This window comes from Talpa occidentalis, unplaced genomic scaffold (assembly GCF_014898055.3).
Source record: "Talpa occidentalis isolate TD23 unplaced genomic scaffold, MPIMG_talOcc4v2.1 talOcc4.3, whole genome shotgun sequence".
NCBI lineage: Eukaryota > Metazoa > Chordata > Mammalia > Eulipotyphla > Talpidae > Talpa > Talpa occidentalis.
Window position 1 is genome coordinate 18,983,312 of NW_023603184.1, and position 22,033 is coordinate 19,005,344.

The 22,033-nt window shown below is 40.2% G+C and overlaps 1 protein-coding gene across 1 annotated transcript in view; it reads left to right on the forward strand.

Moving 5' to 3' along the window:
• The window catches only part of LGR4 (leucine rich repeat containing G protein-coupled receptor 4), a 98,695-nt gene that overhangs the window by 58,212 nt on the left and 18,450 nt on the right, over positions 1-22,033 (forward strand). Inside the window, exons 3-4 of the mRNA XM_037522549.2 lie at positions 13,442-13,513; positions 14,739-14,810. Coding sequence (XP_037378446.1) covers positions 13,442-13,513; positions 14,739-14,810 — 144 coding nt within the window. The remainder of the gene's footprint in view (positions 1-13,441; positions 13,514-14,738; positions 14,811-22,033) is intronic.

Here is a 22,033-nt window from a genome sequence, read left to right on the forward strand (position 1 = left end):
GAGTGTGAGGAAAGATTTGTTAGATAATTTGTTGATTCAACGTTCAGTGCATTTAGTGTTGACTTTAAATAGGATTCTTACCTGCAAGAGGGATGAATATTGTGCTAGAGTTATGGAACTACAAAGGAGAAGAGAAATAACTTGTAGCAAGAATGGTTCAGGAAGATCTCATCAAACAGTTGGCATTTCTGGAAAGCCTGGAGGGATGGTGGGAGTTATTCATGAGGAGTTATGGGAAAAGGAGCGTAAGCAATGATACAGAGACAGGATGGCAGAGGTGGTAGTCATGATGTGGTGTTTGGTTTGGGTGAAGGGTTGAATTCTTGAAAGGAAGTTATGGGAAGGAAACCTTGGAAGGAGAATGAAGCCAGACTGAGATCCTTTCTTGACAGACTAATAAGGCATTTTAACTTTTGAGTTACTACTGAAATTTGTGAGCTAGGAAGTGACTTGATCAGATATGACCTTGCAGAGAGTGGGATGTTTGGAATTGCAGGAGTACAGGGAGACAAAGATGCTAATGGCCATAGTCCATGTAAGAGGAGAATCTGAACTAGGCAGCTGAGAAGCAGTGAGAAGGAGGATAGAACTGATGCAAAAGGTGTTACGGAATAGAATCAAGAGGTATCCAGTAGGGATAATTGGGCTGACATTTATGACACTCAATATTAAGATTACCAAGAATCTGGGCCTCCCTGGTGGTGCAGGGGTTAAAGTCTCAGCACTATCAAGCCATTGCCAGCCACTGCAGCATGGTTTTGATCCCTGACCAGGGAGCTGGCCCACATGGCACAGCAGACCTCTCCTGTCTCGCCTCCTGCTCCCCTCAGCAGTCTATTTTAGGAGATCCACCTGTTCTGCTCCCCACTCTGTCTCTGGTGAATTCTCTCACCTCCCATACCTCTTGCCTACACCCCAGTTCTTGTACATGAAAATAAATAAATAAATCTTAAAAAAAAAAGGATTTCCAAGAATCTGGTGGTGCTGTGGTAATATTAAAAGCCATGCAGAGAGAGAAATTGTTTTAGAAGAGATTGTTCTTAACTGCACATGTTGAATTTGGTGGGATATGTATAGGGGAATCTGGAAACACAGGCATAGAGATTCATGGGTGTAGACTAGAGAATAGAGTGGCATGGTACAATTTGAAAGTCTTTTATTTTGAGGTGATTACTGGAAACATGAGATTGAAACAGCTTGCCAAGGGAGAGAGGGTAGAAGAAAAGGGAAGGAGGCCAAAGACAACTCCTTGGGAAACACTTGAATTAGGGTGTGGGAAGAAGACCAAGTGCCAGAGGAGCAGGAGAACTAGGGCAGAACTATGCCCCAGGAGCTGTGGGAGGAGAGCTTTTTCACAAGAAATTAAGGATCTACATTGCTGGAAAAAGGTGCCTGTGGCCTGATATTGAGAGAAGGCCTTGAATTTAAGTTTCTTAAGGAATCGTTTCAGTGGTATCGTGAGAGTGACTTCAGGGTGAAGCAGTTCATCAAGAGACAGACCTTTGGAGACTGCTAGTTTGGAGAACAGATAAAGCTTGGAATATGTGCTGTATTTGACAGAAGTCCACAGGGTTTAAGACAGAAGCCCATTTGAAGCATAATAGCAAATTTATTGTTTCATGTAGAACTAGAAAGTTCAAGAGAGTTGGCTTCCTATGGTACTGGATCTCATGGTTTCAAAGCTAGAGTTTTCTGGGCCTCCCCTGGTGGCATACGGTTGAGCTCTGGGCTGCAAAGCTACCCTCAGCCTCTGCAGTGCCAGTTCAATCCCGGCCGCCAACAAGGGGACGAGGGTCCCACGTGGCGCGCAGACCTCTCATGCCGCACCCGCTGCTCCCCTCAGCAGTGTATTTCGTCAGTCTGCCTGTCTGTTCCCTACTCTGGCTTTGGTGAATTCTCTTACCCTCCCGCGCTTCTGACTACCCAGTGCTTGTATAAATAAATAAATAAATAAATAAATAAATAAATAAATAAATAAATTTAAAAAAAAAAAAGTTAGAGTTTTCTTATGTTCTTTATTTCTTAGCTTTGTCTCTACTTTTGACTTCATTCCTTCCTGTTGTAAATGGCCTGTCTCTTTATAATGGGAAATACAACCTTAACCCCTTGTGTGTCTTTGCATCTTGAGATCTAAAGTAAATATCTAAAGTCTTCCTCACTACTTTCAGCAGAAAACTCCTGGGAGGACTCTGGTTGACTAGACTTGCCTCATGGGCCTGTCTTGGACCATGCACTCTGTTCAGGATGATATGGTCCAACCTGAGTCATGGACACATCCCCTACTCATCCCCTGCTTAGAGTGACAAAGTCATCCCTGCAAAGAAGCAGGGAGCCGGGAAAAGACATGCCTGAGAGAAAGAAATCTGTTATCATAGCCCATTAGAATCTAATGGACATAACTATGAGAAATGTTTAATTGGGTCAGTCTGAAATGAACAAAGGATTACTGAAGACTAGAAAGGTCCCAGCTAAAACTAGGTAATAGGTTATAGAAAATATAAATATTTATTTTAATCAAAGCTAATGTGTGTTCTTTGACTAAAAATGATAGCGACTACAAGTAAGGAAAATGTATTTGATTTCCACTAGCATGACTGAATGTTCTAGAAGGGAAACAGGCTGATTTCCCTCATGTATTATCCACTTAGTCAAACCAGACTTATCGAGCAATAATATTATATGTTGAGAACCTTTGTCTCAGAATTTGTTATTTTCCCCTCATAAATGCCTCTTAGTTTAGACCATACACACACATACACACACATACATATATAATTATGTATTTATCAAGATAGATTATGTTGGAGATGCTTGAAATATTTGTATCACAGACACATTTGGATTTTTAAGAAAAGAATCATTTAAAAGAAACTAGGATCATAAAATTATTGCATGCGCAACTTTTATAATCGGGCTGTGTAGAAAGATAAGAAGGAAAGAAAAATAATCACCTATTCTCTCACCACTGAGAGAGACCCATGATTAATATTTTGTTGTATCCAGTCTGCTCTGAGTATATGTATATAATTCATTTCTTTTATTAAAAAAACAAACTTTATAGGCTATTTATACTATATCATTTAGTATGTTATGTTTCCTTTTTAATAGTATAGTTTTTGCCATCATTTAATTGAATACATGGTATTTCATCACTTGGATGTATCATATTTTATGTAACCAATCTCATACTGATCTGTGTTATTATAAACAGCAATTTTAGAAACATTCTTATCCTCCTTGTCTTTGTGTATTTAATGGATTATCTTTGTGCTGCTTCTACCGAGGTCTGCTGTGGAATTTTCCTAAACCCCATATCAGGATTAGATTTGACTGTATAGAAGAGAAACCCCAAAATAACAGGGTTTAAAGAGATGAGGTGCACACACACACTCACTCACAATCTTAGTGTGCAGCTGCTATGTCAAAATCACAGAATAACTTCTGCTGGAGCTGTGGCCATCTTGATCCAGTTCTCAGCATCAAGAGGGATGAAGAAGGAAAGAAAGAGGGGGGTATTTCACAGCAGCCAGCTTCAAGGAGCCTTATCTGAACCAGTACCGTATTGCAGTTATGCTCATCTTTCATTGGTGGGAACTTAGTCACATGGACACACTTAACAGTAGGATGCTGGGAAATATGACTTCTGAGGTGGGCATATTAATGTCTGGGTGAGAATCAGAGTTCTAGTACTATAAAAGAAGGAAAGAAAGGGGCCTCCCTGGTGGCGCAAGAGGTGAAGAAGCAACCCGTGAAGCTATCCACAGCTGCTGCAGCATGAGTTCCATGCCCGGCTAGGGAGCTACCCACATGGCAGACCTCTCCTGTTTCCCCCGCTGCTCCCCTCAGCAGTGTATTTCAGTCAGTTTGCCTTTTCTGTTCCCCACTCTGTCTCTGGTGAATCCTCTCACCCCCCACAACTCTGGCCTGTACCCCAGCTCTTATATGAATAAATAAATGTTTTTTTTTTTTAAAAAAGGGAAAGAATGATTATTGGTTAGGCAATTAGTTAAGATACTCTTGGCTGCAAAATAACCAAGCTCAATTCAAAGCAGCTAAACATTAAGGAAATATATTATCTTGGGTGACAAGGTGGTAGAACTATTCTAGGGTTGATTCATGGAGTTTTCAGCCATATCCTCAAGAACCCAAATGCTCTTCATCTTCCTTAGCCTGCAATTCCCAGGAAGGACAGTGTTGGGCTATAGTCCCTCCACATAGTATATTCAGGCGTGATGGCATCCAGAAGGAGAAAGTCAGTGCTTCTGGTTATCCCTACCTAGGAAAACAGCTACCTTTGCCAGAAACCCCATCAGGTTCCTATGACCAGAACTAAAGTCATAAGTCCACCCTCACCCAGTTGCTGGAACTGGATAGATTTAGACCAGTCGGAATTGACTCATGTTGCTGAGTCATTGAAGGAGGCAATATTTGAACAGAGTCTGGCTTTGCCAGGTAGGCGCTGATAAGGCACTGATAGGTGTTTGGTAGGTAACAGCAGTGTCTGTCATGGTTCCGCTTTATGCCATTCACAGTCTACCTATTCTTATACCATCCACTCAGAGCCCTTTCTGCTATAGGACACCTTCCTGGTCTTTTCCAAATCCCTTTTGCACTTCCCCTGCTCCTCACCACTGGTGCTACATTCAGTGCCTTGTGATTTTGTGCTCCAGGTCAGTGTATGCTTGTTTGTTCAACTCCAAGGGTTTTTCTCTAAGGGCAGGACCTATTGTCACACCTCTCCTGTGTGACCTTTAGTGACAGCAAACACATTTGAGGGCGGCATTCAAACAAGCAATTTGTTATATTGAATGTGTTGTGTAAGAAACCTTATCAGCCTATGTAAAAACTAAATTCCAGTGAAGTTTTATATTGAACGAATTATTCTTATTTTAAAGAAATGAAAAGAGAAATATTTCAGGAAAATTCAGTACTTAATCTTGTGACACTGGCAGTTGGCCTGTATTAGAAGGCCAATATTTATTGGTTGATGTTAACTATAAAATTTTTTTTAATCTGTAACATATTTCCTCATATGACTGGATAGTGCCTATGTTTATTGCCAGAGGATAAATGATTAGGTTTTCAGGATAACTTTGCTATGGAACTGTAACCACTGCCAGGGTATTATTGATTTACCTATGAAATAGAATCTTGTATGGATTGTCTTAAGAGGAAGTCTGAGATGCAGAGGGCAAAAGGGTGCAGATGGAGCTAAAGTTTTCTTAAATTGAATAAAGCTTTTTTAGTACATGTAAGACTTCTGCGTGGTTTGTAGACTGAGTGTTATCAGGGACAACCTTTTTTTTGTTAAACATTACTACTTTAGTTTTTGTGCATTTATACAGAAGTATTAAGTATGTGGGCTTCCCTGGTGGCCTAGGGGTTTTCTAAGTGCTGTCACTGCCACTGCTACAGACTGAGTTTGATCCCCAGCCAGGGAGCTAACTCAGATGGCACAGCAGACCTCTTCTGACTCGCCCACTGCATCCCTTAGCAGTATATTTCAATGGACCCACCTGCTCTGCTCCCCACTCTGTCTGTGGTGAATCCTCTCACCCCCGGCACCTCTGGCTTACACCCCAGTTCTTCTATGCAAAAATAAACAAACGAAAAGCCAGAAATATGCAATATGATACATACACATGAAATATTTTTTCCCCTTCTCTGTGAAGGAAGACTACTTTAAAAACCTTGGAAATTTCTCTAATAAGGGTTCTTAAATTCATACATGTTCATGAAATGCATGGATTCAATTTTTACATCTACTTAATGAAAATTATATGAAGATGTTAAACTCTTCCCTGCTGTGTGCAGAAATAGGGTGAGGAAAACATCATTAATTGATTCAGGATTCTGATCTACTGTATGAGGTGAGGTTTATTTAACCTTGATAGGAAGATTGTCTGAGGGGAATTTAACAGAGGCTATGTAGTTGTTAACCCTCTTTGTTCATTAAGGAAATAACCACATCCTTTGGGCCTCCAATCATTCATAGAAAGTAAAGCAAAGCAACATTGTCCTATTTCTAGGATTTACATTATTTTATTCATTTTGTTTTATTTCTAAGGATTTATATTATTTTCTGTTAATTACTTTGTTTTAATGCTAGGATTTACATTTTTTAGCTGTGTTGTAGGACCTAGGGCAAATCATGTAGGAAACTGAGTATCACTTTCCTCACCAGTTTAAAAATGTAAAACAGGAGGGATGTGGAGGCAGTAAGCCTGTCTTGCTGCAAAGGCCAATATAGTAGGAAAATGAAAATGCAGAGTGCTACATACATGTTCCTTTTTTGTTTTTGTTACTAAGTATTGATTCCTCAGTAGGAGCCAGTATACCTCTTGGGCTGTTTCTTTTCATAGGAGCTAGCATAGTTCTGAGCATGAAAAAGTAGGGACTTAACATATAAATATTTGATTAAGAATGTAGTAGAAGTGTGGGTTATAATTATCTTGATTTTACTTTTACAAGTGTTGCTGATATTTTGGATCCAGTGGATTTCACAATATATTTAATAGGAGAATGTCCCTCTCCTCTTGCTGGACACTCTCCTGTGGCCAAGCTTGCTGACTTCCGTTTTCAACTGGAAATGCTGTCTGTGAAGGCAGCATCATGGGCCGATGGTTGAGTCCATTGCATTTTACGCATAGCATGATGCTGTGCTCATCCACCCACTTGAAGGAACTTAATGGCTTAAATTGCAGGAGGGGCAGTCTGAACGTGTTTGGGTACCTGTGATAGTTCTCTGTGTGATTTCAAGTGAAGATCTGTTGGATGGGAAGCATAGGTGTGGAAAGAAACAGTGCGGGAGGAGAAAATATGGCTGAGGGACAGATACATGTGTACTGCAGGGAGGTGGAACTCGGGGTGGTCTTCTGTTAGGACTTGACAGCAGTACCTGGTCAGGCCACCTGGCATCCACCTTGGTGAAATAAAGGAGGCAAATGGATGGGGGCAGTGGCCACTCTTCTGACTTTGTCACTTATTCCCTAACCTTTCCATCTAGTGGTGGAGAAATTGCCTGGAGTAAGGCTCTCTATTGTTCCTATGCAAAGCATGCTGGGGCTTAGTGAAGCCTGTGGTTCCATTGCTTCCCTCTGCCAACTCCACCCCACCACTCCCCCTCGCAACAGCTGCTGGAAGCCTCTGAGCCTTCATTCTCCCTCCCCCAGCTCCATACTATATCTAGTGAGTGCCTATATTGTCTCCTTATTCCACTAAGTCTTGACTAGAATTCCTGCCAGATGGCAACAATAAAATATCTGTAGTAGCCTAGAAGAAAACTAAATTCAGGTCCTTCTCAGTGATACATCAACAACTGGTTTCTTCTCTGTTTCCACTTACCTCTCTTGTTTCTTTAAATTGCTTCCCAAGTGAAGAAATCCCAGTGTCATTCAGCTTATTTCAGACTTGAATCCGTTAGCATAGATTTCCTCCTGAAATGCGACCTCCTCATTCATACATACCGTTAACCAGTGTCCATATAACCAGCCCTGTTCCGGGTTTTCCCCCTCTTGGGAGAGATGACAGATCAAAACTATCATGTAGCATATGCATTAAGGATAGAGGATATAATTGAAAACTCTAGCCTCCCTTGGAAGGAGCCCCTAATGTGAATTCATGGTCCTTATGAATAATAAATGTACACAAAATAGATTTATAAAGACATTACACATTGAACCTCTTGTACCCTGTTTCCTGGAAGGATTCCAAATCCAGTGGGAGAGCGGAAGTCGAATGGGTTGCTGCTTCCCTTGCCTCCACCCTTTCTCTGTCTCTCCCCCTCTATTTTTGCTCTCTCTGCTTCTCAGACTGTTGTAACAAGCAGAATAAATAGGAGTTGCCTTGAGGTGGACTGTGTCTGACTTTGGAGTCCTGCTAGACTTGTTTTAACTCTGTGTGATCATGTGCACAACACGGAGTGTGTTGAGATAATATTGTTCACCAATGACCTGGTGTCCCATGTTTAAAGTCGTGTTCCCCCCCCCCGCCCCCCGCCCTCCTTAAGAAAATAAACTACCTGAATATGTTAAGAGGGGAAATTGTTGCCAGAGCACTTGAAAATCTAGCCAAGGAGTTCTTTCCTGTCAGGAGAATAAAGGAGAGTAGAGGAATAGAGATGAAATAAAAGGTGAAAACATGAAGAAGAAAGGTCATCAGTAAGCCCTCCTCATTCTTTAAGATGCAGAATTACTTTTGGAGTCCAGGGTCTTATATTGGGACTCGGTTGAGGCAACATAGCAAATACCAAGCAACTGTACATGTCAGGTCACATGTAAGAGAATACCAATGTGTATGACCTGTCTCTTGCCCACAGGGGATATTTAAAACAATGGAAGGAATTGCAACTAGTTCATAGTAACTAGAGGCAGAATAAGATGGCCCTGAGAGAACTTCTTCTCAGGTACTTGTGGAATCAAAGAAAGGTGACGTGACACTTTTAGGTTGTTGATAATGTCCAACTTGGACAGTGATGATAATAAAAAGTTTCAAATGGCAGAGGCTGGAGTGGGGGGTTTTCAGAAAAAGGAAGTGACGGCAGCAAGGAGTCAGAGGTGGGAAAACCTGGTGTGGTAAATTGTAGATATAAGAAACGGGGTAGGTGAGACGGGGGGATAGCTCATACTGAAGGGCTGATGACGAATTTAGAGAAATAAGCCTTTAGGAATATACTGAGAGGTTTTTTTTGTTGTTGTTTTAGATTTAGGTCACACAGTATTAAAAATAAGGAGTTTGAGCCTGGAGTCTTGTGGAAGTTCATAGTAGTTATCCAGGAGGAAAGAAAATGTCCCTTAGATGACAGCAGGAAGAGTCAGAGAGGAGAGTAGATGGATTGAAACTTTATTGCAACCACAGCCAGGGGAAACTGAGGAACTACAGAGTTCAGATGGGAGAGAAGTGATGCCTGGCATACTCTATCCTTAGCAAACAGAACTGTATACTGTATACCACCTTCACGCTTTAGTTCGCACCCTAATGATTTTTACCCTTGGGAACTTCATAGCCATTGGAAGACAATTTTTTAAAAATTGATAATATATAGGGCCTCCCCGGTGGCACAGTGGTTGAGCACTGGGTTGTGAAGCTGCCCGTACCCTCTGCAGTGCCAGTTCGATCCCTGGCTGCCGGGCGAGGGTCCCACATGGCGCACAGACTTCTCCTGCTGCCCGCTGCTCCCCTCAGCAGTGTACTTTGTCTGTCTGCCTGTTCTGCTCTCTCTCCTGTCACTGGTGAATTCTCTCACCCTCCCGCACTTCTGACTGTACCTAGTGCTTGTATAAATAAATAAAATCTTTAAAAAAAATTTATATATATATATGTATGTATGTATATATATGTGTGTGTATCTATATATATATATATATATATCCTCATTTAGCAAATAAAGATTTTCAGGGGTCAGCCAGTAGTTCTTCATGAAGTAAGACACTAAGAGAGTGGTTGGGTTTAGCACAGACCACCTCAGGCACAGGATGGAACGTTGCTGTTCTTTGCTTGTAGAGGACTATGGGAAAATTCTTCCCCCTCATCAGCCAACTCTTTTTCACAAGAGAGACTGTTCTATATATCCTAAACAGAGTCCCAGTGACTTTAAGGATCCTTCCCTTCTGCCCTTCAGGGGTCCCACCTTCCCACTGGCCATCTTTGGATATGGGAAGGATGGCACCATCACTTTGTTGGAAATGATTCCATAATGGCAGTTCTGAGCTCCTAATGCCATGGTCCCTGCTTGCGAGCTCTCTACTGAGAGCTGTGGCTATTCAAACAAGGCTCTGAACTTGCCAGATCCTTTGTTCTGCCTCTCGGAGGTTCATTTTCAGTCTCTTGGTGAGACACTAGAAGCACTGAGGCCATGTAAGAGAAAGTGGATAAGCACTGGAGCCGGCTGGGTAAGAACTCGAATTCTGGCTCCTCCATTTCCATCTAGGTGACTTCTGCCAAGTCACCTAACTTCTCGGGACTTAGAGAAGGAGGTTATTGTCATGAAGTGATTAAAATGAAAGAATGTCACTGCACCACCCATCTTGTGCCTGCAATTACTGTGGGCTCATTACAAAGTAGGTTTTTTTTTTTTCTTCTTCCAAAGATTCTAGAACTTTGTCCTTAGCCCTGTTATTTATTCACTTTGCTCTCTTCTGGATCTGAGTTTTTGGATGTGAAGATCCCCAGGGCCTAGTATAGGAAATAATGCCTCATAAAATAGCAAAATGTGAAGAGGTTTTGGAGGGTGCGACTGCTGAAGTGGCAGAGCCTTAACTGAGCTGCTGTGTTTATTATTCATTGACACAGCAGCTTGGTTGGCGTGGGCAGATGCATTCCTGAAGTCTCTGCATGCTATGTTTACTCTAGTTAGAAATGAAATAATCAAAGTAGTGTGAGGTTGTGTGCCCCCTTGCTCAGCATTATCATCAGCTACCCTGTCCCAGTAGTGTTTATTTCTCCAGATAGTGGGCTTGCGTTTCAGGTAAGCTGCTTGCAAGGAGCTCATCTGAGCATTTCTATTAATGATAAGTAGTGGCGAAAGACAGGATGCATTTTGAAGTTAGGTTACTTTAGTTTTCCCATGACTTATAAAGGGGCAGAGATTTGGGCAAAGGAACAAATATTTTGGCTGATGTAGGTAAATACTCTTTTCTGTTGACAAGTAACCAGGTGCTCCGCGTTTTGCCACTTCCTTTGTGACTTTAAAAAATACTCTTTCATGAGCCCAAGTGTAGTGGATTGTAGTCCTCAGGAAAAGTTTGAAGATATAGGGACACTGAAAATTAATATTAGAGACAAAAGAGCAGGAAATCTGGAACAGCCTTGGTCTGCTTATGGTGTTGGTGTTGGTGGACGTGGGCTTATTCAGGCTGGTCTTCCAGACACCTTGGAAGCAGTCCTGGGTCAGCGACCACTGGAGGCCCTGGGTGCCCCTCATGGTCCCTGTGATGCAATTTGATATTTAAAAAAAAAAATGTTATCTTTTACATACTGTGTTAGGGCTGGCTGTAAGCACTATCAGTTGAATTTGGTTAGTGGTCCCAGGATATAGACAGACCCTTGGGAGGGTTTGTACTCAGCAGTAAGGTAGACTGGGATGTTATGTATCACATAGGAATGGTGAGCATTTTCGAGGAGGAAATTCTGAGAAAGCAGTTTCTGGCTAATGAGTTAACATGTTGCTGGGTGGTGACAAAGTGTGAGAGGCATGCCCTATTCTTGGACGCGATCGTATACTTCCTACAAGACTCCGAGCAATCAATCTTATAGGGAGTCGAAGGTATTCTGTGACCAAGTTGGCTTATGAGTTCTAAGAATTCACACATAGGACATGGTCTGAATGAAAAGCTGAAGTCTTCATGGGAATTAGTACTAGAGTTGGGTATTTAATATGAGATTTTGTGGTGAAGCTTTTAAAGCTGTAGTAGTGAAACTGGCTAGTCTAGAATCAAGAGGAGTGTGAAAAAACTATTTTTCTAGAATCAAAGTAGTTTTAAATTGGAAGCATGAAGAGGTCTTAAAACCATCTTCTCAACTTGCTCATTTTAGGTATTGTGGACTCAAGGAAGTGTGCTCTTGTGAGCCTGGATTGTGGGAAACTGTAAAAAGCATTCTGTGTGGAGCTTGGGTACCAGGGTTCCTTGTGAGAATGTGCCTTTTGCGGGGGACTTGGGGAAAGAACTTCAATTAGGGGCATGAACCCTGTGTTAAATCTGTGGTGCTGCCTATGAAAGCTTTGTTATCCTTGCTATATAGGGAAAAATGCACACACTCACTCTTCTGGTTTCTGAGCATCCTGGTTGTTTAGTGTTAACTCTTTACATCTTTGGCACACATTTCCATGTTAAGTCTAGTTCAGGATCAAGATTTATCTATTCCACGGCCATTTACATTTTTAACTGGGATGAAAACTTCAGGAGAAAATAGTGCATCTAAGAAGTGTATAGTTTCAGGCCTGAATGACTTCAAATTTTAGGAATGGTAAAGGAACATTCCTCAATTCCCTAAAATCAGGTTGTATAAGAAAACTAAGTTGGAGTAGTGGGGGCACTGGAAGTCTAAGAAAAGGATGTAATATGTCCTGTTCTTAGTAGGTACTCATTTGTTATTGAATGAAATTTTTTAGTGAATGGATGCATTGGTAAGGCTCAGGTGCTTATAAGAGAGAAGACAAATGACAATGGGAATAGGCTTTAAAGGAGCAATTAATGTAACTAGTGACTATGAGATACCAAAACATGAGAGAGGGAGATAGATAATTTTTTAAAAAGTTTTATATATGAGCCTCCCCTGGTGGCGCAGAGGTTGAGCGCTGGACTTCGAAGCTGCCTGCAGCCTCTGCAGTGCCGGTTCAATCCCCAGCTGCCGGTGAGGGTCCCACATGGCACACAGACCTCTCCTGCCGCGCCCGCTACTCCCTCAGCAGTGTACTTCGGCAGTCTTCCTATTCTGTTCCTGGCTCTGGCTCTGGTGAATTTTCTCACCCTCCCGTGCTTCTGACTGTACCCAGTGCTTGTATAAATAAATAAAGAAATCTATTAAAAAAAAAAGTCAGCAGAAACAAGAAAATAAATAAACATCCAAAAAAAAAAAAAGTTTTATATATGAAATGTAGTTGCCTGGGAGAAAACCCCCTGATGAAACCAGGACAAGGGCACACGGCTATCCTGTCTAAGGCAATATTTGAAAACCTTCCTCCAGTTCACTTGTTTACAAGATATTAATGTGGATTGCAGTCCTCCTGCTTATTTCCCTGAAGTTTTCTTCTGACTCATTTTTCTTCCTATTTCTGTGTTCGCTCTGGAGTATGGGAGCAGTGGGGCTCAGTATGATTATGTGCTCAGATATTTTACAGAAGAATCCTGAGAAATCCTTAACCATTCAACCATTCGTCACTTTGAAAATTTTTTAGGAAAACATTCTGAGAAATACACAGGCCTTTGTTGGCAAAGTTATGCTTACATGATTTTCACTCTTTGCCTCTCTTTTGCATAGAATATGCTTCCTTCTGGTTGTAGAGCGATAACAGGCTGTCTTGCCTCTTGCAGGCATTTCTCCTTGACAGACTGGTTTGTCTGATCTGTATAAACACTCCTGCTGGCTGACCAGTAGTCTATATTTATGAGGCACTTAGAAAAATGCCGCAAGCTGCAGAGAGTGACCATGAATAGCAAACTTAATTTGGTTTAATGTGTTTTGGCTTGCTTGACCTCACCAGAATAAAAATGTGCCTGTTTAAATTATTGTATTGGGAGTTAAAAAAAAATTCTGGAGACATTTATCTCATTGGGAGAATCTTGAGATCACTTTAGCAAAGGTTTAAGTCCATGTTTAATGTCAGATAGACTTCAGAAATGTTTACCATGGAGCTTTAATCACAGATTAAGTCATTGTGAGTTCTGAATTTTAAGAGTCTGAATTGCTAATTTTTTCTTTTGCTACTTTATTTTTTTTCTAGACGATTGGCTGGCAATGACCTTTCTTTTATCCACCCAAAGGCCTTGTCTGGGTTGAAAGAACTCAAAGTTCTGTAAGTAATGCAATTTTAGAGTTTCACAGCTGGCTGTGTATTTTCTTTCTGCATAGTCAACATGCTTAGAGCTAGGTTAAGCACAGTTTCTTTTAGTTCAGGATTAAAAGATTTAAGGAGTGACTAGTGGGTAGTGTAGGAGGCTAGAGGTTGATTTAGGCAAACTTGGGTCTAGATAACAAAAGTTAAAATCAAAATATTAGGTGTTCTGACCTCCAGTGTAGAGAGTTGAATGTTAGGCTTTTGTGTGACAAATACCTTGAATCAAAATCATGATAGGGTTTCTACTTATTTCATAGCCATAAGAACTTTGAATTAGCTGGCCTTACAAGGAATGGTTTCAGAGAGTGCCACATGTTAAAATCATTTTAGAACTAAAGGGAATTGAGATGCTTGTGATTTATTTTGCTTGCAATGGATCAGGAAATAAGTCCCTGGTGGTAAGCACGAGTGTGGAGTGTGGCAGATTGGGGAATAGATGAACTGATGGCCAGCCCCACTTTTGCCGCTTCCTCGCGGATTGGTCACCTGCAAGGCACTAGACCTCTCTGGCTCAGTGAGTCAGGGTGGGCCCTTTCTCATTGCAGCCTGTGGTCATGATTCTCATTGCAACCTGTGGTCAGGCCGCTCTTTTATTAGTGTGATGAGAAGTGGCTGAGGCAAAAGTTAGAATGATTTCCTTTTCAGTATCGATCTGTGCCTAATTTTTCCAGATCTTAATAATTATTAGATGGTTTAAGCTCTATTTCTGCCCTGGCCCGGAGAACACAGCTGCTACTTCCTAAAAAGCCCAGCGTCTGCTATCCTCATGCCAAAATTGGCTTTCCCTAATGTCTGTGTTTCTGGGCACCTCTTAATCCCAGTTTGAGACGTCATTGGCAATTCAAATGGGCTTGGTTTTTTTTAATCTCCCAGTTAATTTGCTATACATTCCAATTAACATGAGCGGTACCAAGAGTGATGAACAACTAGTTGGGGTGCCCTAATTCCTGAGAATGAGGCAACCCCAGGAAATGAGGATTACCCAGCAGATCCGTGTTAGGGAATGGCTTGGAGTTTCATTTCTGGCTTTACAACAAATCCTTTTTTTTTTTTTTTTTTTTGCAATTCTTTGTACTTTCACTACCACTGCAAATATGTTTTAGAAAGAAAGGGCCCTGCATTCTTCTATGAAAAAAATGCTTAACAATTGCTTGTTATCCACTAACCAAAAATTTCCTTCCAGAACCCTCCAAAACAATCAGTTGAAAACAGTACCCAGTGAAGCCATTCGAGGACTGAGTGCTTTGCAGTCTTTGTAAGTAACCTTTTGACTTTCCACCTTCTAGTGTCATTGGGAGAACACTCTGGCTACAAGGGGAAAAGGGATAAAATTGGAGATGGCCAGTTGCTGCCATAGAAATGGCAGCCTCTCTCAGAGGCTGAGAGAAAGCTACAGCTGCACACTTCCAGATGCATTTCCACCAGCTTGCCTGTGGCTGGTGATCATCATCTCTTTGGAACTAGAACTAAGTGTACAAAAGTGCTAGAGCCTTGTGCCATCGTGTCAAGAAACAGCTACAAGAAGAGAACAAACGGGTATAAATCCTCATTTGTGGATAGTGAACACATGTTGGGGGAGCTAGCTTCATTACCTGTGCTGCCTTCTTCCAAGGCTTTTCTTTCATTTTTAAAATCTCTAAGATCAATTTTATCTGTTCCTTCCAATTATGTTTCTTGAATTACAGTCGGGTTTACATCATTGTATTTGTTTTAGTGGTTATAGATTCAAACCTCTACAAATGTATTTTTCACCAGGTTTTTCTTTTTGAGGAGAGTTAGGTTTCATGTGGCGTGTTCAAACTTTTTTTTCATTCATGTGTGTGTGTGTTTATTTGTTGAATTTGAGGCATGGAGACCCTTGCTGCCATGATTTGCATCTGCAAGCCCTTGTCTCCCCTGTAGTGAGTCAGGATAGATGAGGTAGGAGCAGTGGTGTCACAGGGACCACGCTAATCCCCAGAAGATAGGAAGAAACAGCCATTTTCATATTAAATACACAGGTGTTTGTTAGTGACCTGAACATATGTCACTGAGGAGTATTGTCAGGACTACAGCTTTATGTTCCCGCTTTCCTGGGGTAGAAGATCAAGTCCCCCTGTCTTTAAGGGCATTTTAAAGGCAAAGGCTGAGAAGCACTGTAGGGAACTTACTGTAATTAGACTTTTGCCAGATTTAAGGAAAGCCCTTTGCATATTTCTATCAGAATGTTTATATGCTCTTGCTGAAGCTCAGGTTAATGAGAATTCTGAAACAGGCCTATCTGGTTTTGAATCCCCATTCTGCCACTTACTAGCTGTGGATATTGGGCAAATTACTTAAAATTCTCTATTAGTAGTTTACTCATTACTTGCCATGTACTTTAATGCATGAAAAGCACTTATAACAATAGCTGACATGTAGTAAGTACTTAGTAAACATTTACAGTCTAGTAATATTAATAATGATAATGACATAGTTTATCAGTTCTTTGATTATGAGTTTACCAGTTTGTGTAACTAGGTGAAGAGAATGTCTGAAAGTAATGAAGAAGTATTGTTCGAAACAAGGAGCTCTGTTAGTTTGCTATTCTTCTAGAATAATGAATGTAAACTTACATATCTTCAGCTTGTGTCCCTAACACTAAATACAATGAGATGAAGGCATAGTTGCTCTTGGATCAACTGCAAAAGAACTAATAGGGGGAGATGACTAAAATGCAGATTCCTAGGACATATCCTCAAGGTAATAATGTATACTCTTGAAAGGTTCAGGAACCTGTATTATAAAAAAATTTCCTCATATTTCCATTGTACAAGAAGTTTTGAGAATCACTCTGAAAAACAAATTGTAATAGTAATCACACTTAGGTGTCCTGGGTTATAAAATTAGGCTGTAACTACATCATATGTGTGTATAGAATCTGTTTTTTTGTTTTTTTGGTTTTTTTATTGTCCTTTGAAACAGCTGTAAATGTAAGCCTGTATAGGCAACACATAAGTTATAGAAGACTTGGGAAAAAATGATTGCGCTCCTTTGTCACTTCCACTTGCTTTTTACTTGTAGTAAGAACACATTACTGGAAATTGTAAATTGCAGATGACCTTTTGATTTTAGATTAGATATTCCAGTAGTAAGTAGGAAGTGAGTGTGAAAATAAAAGTATATACTAATAAAGCATATCATATGTTGTAAAGGTTAAACTTTAAAATTTATCTAATGTCATAAACAAGGAGTATCCGGGTATTGGCCATTTAATTTCTGTAAGAGTTTAAATAGATATTTAAGTTAGAAAAATATCTTAAGTAGCTCATTTTGCCAAAATGCTTAGTTATGGAATAGAAGGATTTGTTATTCACTGTGACCAGTTAATTGAGTAGGTTCTAAGTTAGACTCTCAGTAAATCTGTTGGAATAAATTCCTTTACACAATACAGTTTTTCTGTCTCTGTGTCCTTTCTAACATTGGACAGATATACACTTTACCTTCACTGGACTGAATTCATTAGACATTTGTAATCATTCTCATTTTCTTTTACTTCTTCACCATTCATTTTACTTCTAGGCTTCATGCAGAATTTATATAGAACTTTTCTGATTTCTAAGACTTAATGATCAAAATATTTAATCATTTTGCCTAGTGTGAAGACTAAAAAAGAGAATACAAATATTTAAACTTTAGAACAAAAAATTTACCAAGAAGACATATCAATAGATTCTCCTTGGTTTGTGGTCATAAATGTGTTAATGCACACATGACGTTTGTTGATATTTTATTTTTATTTTTAAAAAAATATTTATTTATTTATGCATACAAGAGCTGGGGTACAGGCTAGAGGTGTGGGGGGTGAGAGGATTCACCAAAGACAGAGTGGGGAACAGAACAGGCAGAGTGACCAAAGTACACTTCTGAGGGGAGCAGCGGGCAAGTCAGGAGAGGTCTGCTGTGCCGTGTGGGTTGCTCCCTGGCAGGCCGGGAATCGAACTTGTGCTGTAGTGGTTGCGGATAGCTTCATAGGTTGCATCTTAACCCCATGCACCACCAGGGAGGCCCCATTTGTTGGTATTTTAGATGATTAAAAGTGCTTTTCACAGAAACCTTAGGTTTCTCATCTAAAATAAGGTGTTTGTTTTTTTTTTAAAGCATTTTGTGCTCATCAATCATTGAATGAATTACATAGTTTAAGTTATCTCTAAAATTGGGGGAATGGGAAGAGTCAAATAAGGCATGGGGATGTTTCTCTATGTGCCAGAAACACAAGGAGTTATGTGTCAGGTGTGTTTCATTTAAGACGGAAATGTTCATGGGTTTGTTAGCATAGTGGGTGTAGTGGTCAAGTTAGATACAATTGAAATTCTGTCCTGGTGTAAAACAGTCTTATCAGCACTTGAGTTAGTTTGAAAATCTGATCTTCAGACCCGAATTACATGAAAGATTTCCTTGTGGTTTTGAAGTAGGACTTTGCTCCTTAAAAGGAGCAAAGTTCATTAGGGATTAAAATTGACCTGAAGTGTGTGATGATGGCTAGAAAACCTTACAATGAAGGTTGGTATTAATAAAGGGATAGCATTACAGCCTTCTACAAAGCCCAGAAAGATGGCTACAGCGCTGCTTACATGAGATATTAAAAATGACATGTTGGAATTTGCTCCACTATTTTTTTTCCTTACATTCCATCACATTTGTATCAAATATTAAAGGAAATCAGACTAACTTTCCTAGGTCTTCCACAATAACAGAATCTAACTTTTAAATTAGAAACTAGTAACAAAATCTAACACAACTTACAGTATCTGTAAAGTAGAAGTAAAGAGAAAAAAAGGAGAGGTATGGGTGACACAGAATAGGTGTTAATTGATAATAGACATTTGTCAGTAAATATCTACATAGAGACTTCAAGGCAAAAAAAAAAAACAACTTCAACTCACTAAATATAAAACAGACTTGACAGTAGGGAATAGAAGCACATTTTCAGGAGAAAAACAGTAAGGGAGTTCAATTAGTACCTCTTTAACCTTTTAACTAAAGTATATTTCAGTGTTAGCCCTTGTTGCATGGAGTTCAAATGGTAGAATGCTGTAAATTTGCACAAAAAAAAAATTGCACAATGACTTCACTTTGTGGGGTACCTCATACCATTTACTGTGTCTCCTGAAAACATCAGTTACAGTATTTTCTTGGCCTCTTAGGATAAATACAATAATGTAGGTGATGGCCATACAAAGCCACAGTTCTAAGACAATTGTTCTGTGAAACATTGATCTGTGTGAAAGTAAAACTTTTTTCTTTTATGGGTGTGCCACCAATACCACAGGTGCATTCAGGCATAAGGGTTAACAATTTGAGTCACCACAAATGCTGTTTCTCATTTAAGTTCTTATTTAAGGGGGCCAATTTTCCTAATTTCTTCCTTCTGATCTCTTAATCATATATGACTTTGAATTTGGGGGCATTTATAGCACAGAGGAAATTGAGTCTGTGCATTGGTTGTTGTACTGCTGTTTTACACAGAAGATAAAGTTTTAACTCAAAACTCCCCTAGTTATCTCGCTACATTTGGCCATCGCTTTTTTTTTTTTTTTTTTTTGATGGTACATGGTGCAAAATTCTGCAGGAGCAAAAATAATGTATATAACTCTATTTATGTTAAAGGGGGATCAATGACTTTCCTTATTGCAGTATTTTACCACATCTTCATAAAATACTTTTATAGAGAGGATTTACTTTCAGTGGGGTCCTGTTTATGTCAGTGTACTTGGTTCATGATTTTGATGGATGAGAATGCACATTATCATCAATATGATAACTTAAGCAATTCAAATATACAAAATTCTGTAACCTGAGAAACTGGGGGCACAGAAGAGGGAGAAGACCACGATGACTTCAATTTGGCCTTAAACTACAACCCAAGCTTCCTACCTGGCTGGCAGGAGTCTGCCTAATCTGGTCCCTGTTTTCATCTCTAGATGTGTCTCCATGAACACTCCCTTCCTCCTGAGTTCTAGTCACTCTGACCTAGAAGTTGCTGGGGTCACACGCAGCTAGTTTCTGCTCCTGAGTCCCTTGCCCTCGATCTTCCCTCCTACTACTTGCCCAGCTTCCTCTGAGACTTGGTCTTGCTCATTTTTTCAGCTCAGTTTAAATAGCATCTTCCTAGAGATGCTTTTCCTGACGAAGGCATTTTAAATAGCTACCATCCCCCTTAGCACCTTTTAATTTTTACCCCAGCACCCTGTTTATTTACTTCACAGTACTTTTTTTTTTTTTTTTAAAGAGTTGTTTGTTTGTTTGTTTGTTTATTTGTTTATTTATACAAGCACTGGGTACAGTCAGAAGTGCGGGAGGGTGAGAGAATTCACCAGAGCAGGGAGCAGAGCAGGCAGAAGGACTGAAGTACACTGCTGAGGGGAGCAGCAGGTGGCAGGAGAGGTCTGCGCGCCATGTGGGACCCTCCTCCGGTGGCCGGGGAGCAGCCGGGGATCGAACCGGCACCCCAGAGGCTGCAGGCAGCTTTGCAACCCAGCGCTCAACCGCTGCGCCACTGGGGAGACCCCACAGTACTTTTTAAAGCACTTTATAATCGTCTTTTAACTTGATTATTGTATTACATGTCACCTCCTTCTAGAATGTCTCTTGAGGACACACACCTTATGCCTGCTGGGTTCGCCATTTTGTCTTTTGTGTTTAACAAGATGTTAAACAGTTTAAACATGTTGAAAGAAATGCAAATGACTAAGTCATCTCCAACTAGAATTTAATTACATTAACTATTTATCATTTTGTGATGAATTGTATGATTATATGTTTGTTGTCTCTCTGTCCTAAATAAAATAACCTTGAGGTTGTGATGTGTGTGTGTGTGTGTGTGTGTGTGTGTGTGTGTGTGTGTGTGTGAGAGAGAGAGAGAGAGAGAGAGAGAGAGAGAACACTCACTGCATTATTCTAAACTGCTCCAAAACCATTACTTTGTAGTCATCATAGAGAAGACGCCTGTCTCTTCTCGGGAGTATCTTCTGGAAACCCAAGGCATAAACAAACCTAGAAATGTTTGTTTCTAAGTGGGTTCGTTTTTGTTTTTTTTTTTTTTTAAGATTTATTTTTTATTTATATAAGAGCTGGGGTACAGGCCCGAGGTGCAGGGGGAGGTGAGAGGATTCACCAGAGACAGAGTGGGGAGCAGAACAGGCAGACAGACCAAAGGCTTTGCTGAGGGAAGCAGTTTTGACAGGATTGGTCTGCCGCACCATGTGGGAATCTCCCTGGCTGGCCAGGAATCGAACCCGCGCTGTGGAAGCTGCGGACAGCTTTACAGCAATGTGCTCAACCACTGTGCAACAGGGGAGGCCCCTCTAAGTGGATTTTTAAGGCAGCTGCTCAGTTTTAAGCTCCCCTTTTTTAAGTGCCCTTTTAGTTATCCTAACTGAAAAAAAAAAAAAAAATCTCCCATCAGATCCTCCTTGAGACCAAGGGTCTTTAATCCCTGCTCATCTGCCTCTACCAAGGAACCTTTTCTGGGAAGGAGGTTATTTGAGGGCCGGAGGGGTAAAGAAGTTGTGTAAGAAAACAGGAGACGTGAAACCCACTCTAAAAGTCAGATTTCTTGAACTAGAATGCTGCCAAATTCCACTTCTTTAAAAATATGCTGTCATTTTGACATTTTATCTATTCTCTCTCTGTATTTCCTAATTTTCACTACGCCTGTGAGGTGTGAATTTACAGGGATTTGTGAAGAACCTTGTGATTTGCTGTCCCTCATCATATTAATATCAGGTTGTCTTTGTGTTGAAAAGCAATTATTCCAACAATTATGCCTAGTTGGGCCAACAATAACACGAAGGACTAAGTTTTCCACATTTTCAAACTGGGACTTCATTTTACCTATGAGTAATCCCATTAGCAAGGTGTCTTTAATTCCAAAATTTTTGGAAAAAATGAAAGAACCTTTAAAGCCACAATGACAGTGATCCGAGTAGCTCTTCAGTTTTTCATATGGACAGTTTTTCCTTTTGTTAATACTTGTTAATTTTGACAACCGAATTTTCAAAAGTGCTTAGCTAAGAGAAGAGGAGAAGGTTGCTTTGCCAGTACATGACCCCAATACTTCTAACTTGTCTGGTGGTAATAAGAATTGCTGAGACTCTCTTGAACTGGTTTCATGCTATAAAACATCTTTTGGTTAATGTTTTCCTCTTTCATACCATGTCAGAATATCAGTTAGATTTAATATCAAATATTAGCTAACAATATGAAATGCAAGGTAACTTTTTTTCTCAGTTGAGTTTCTTGTTGCATATCTATAGTTTACAAAATATATATTTTTAAATATGAAATGCTAGCTTGAGTTTTGTGAGAGGTTTCTACTTTACGATATACCATTCATAACTTTTACAATAGAAGTTACTCTTAGTCAAAGATTCTTGAAGGATTCAGATTTGGATGCATCCCTTTGTCATAAAGAAAGGGATAGTACTGACTTCTGGACACTGGGCATTATTAGATTTT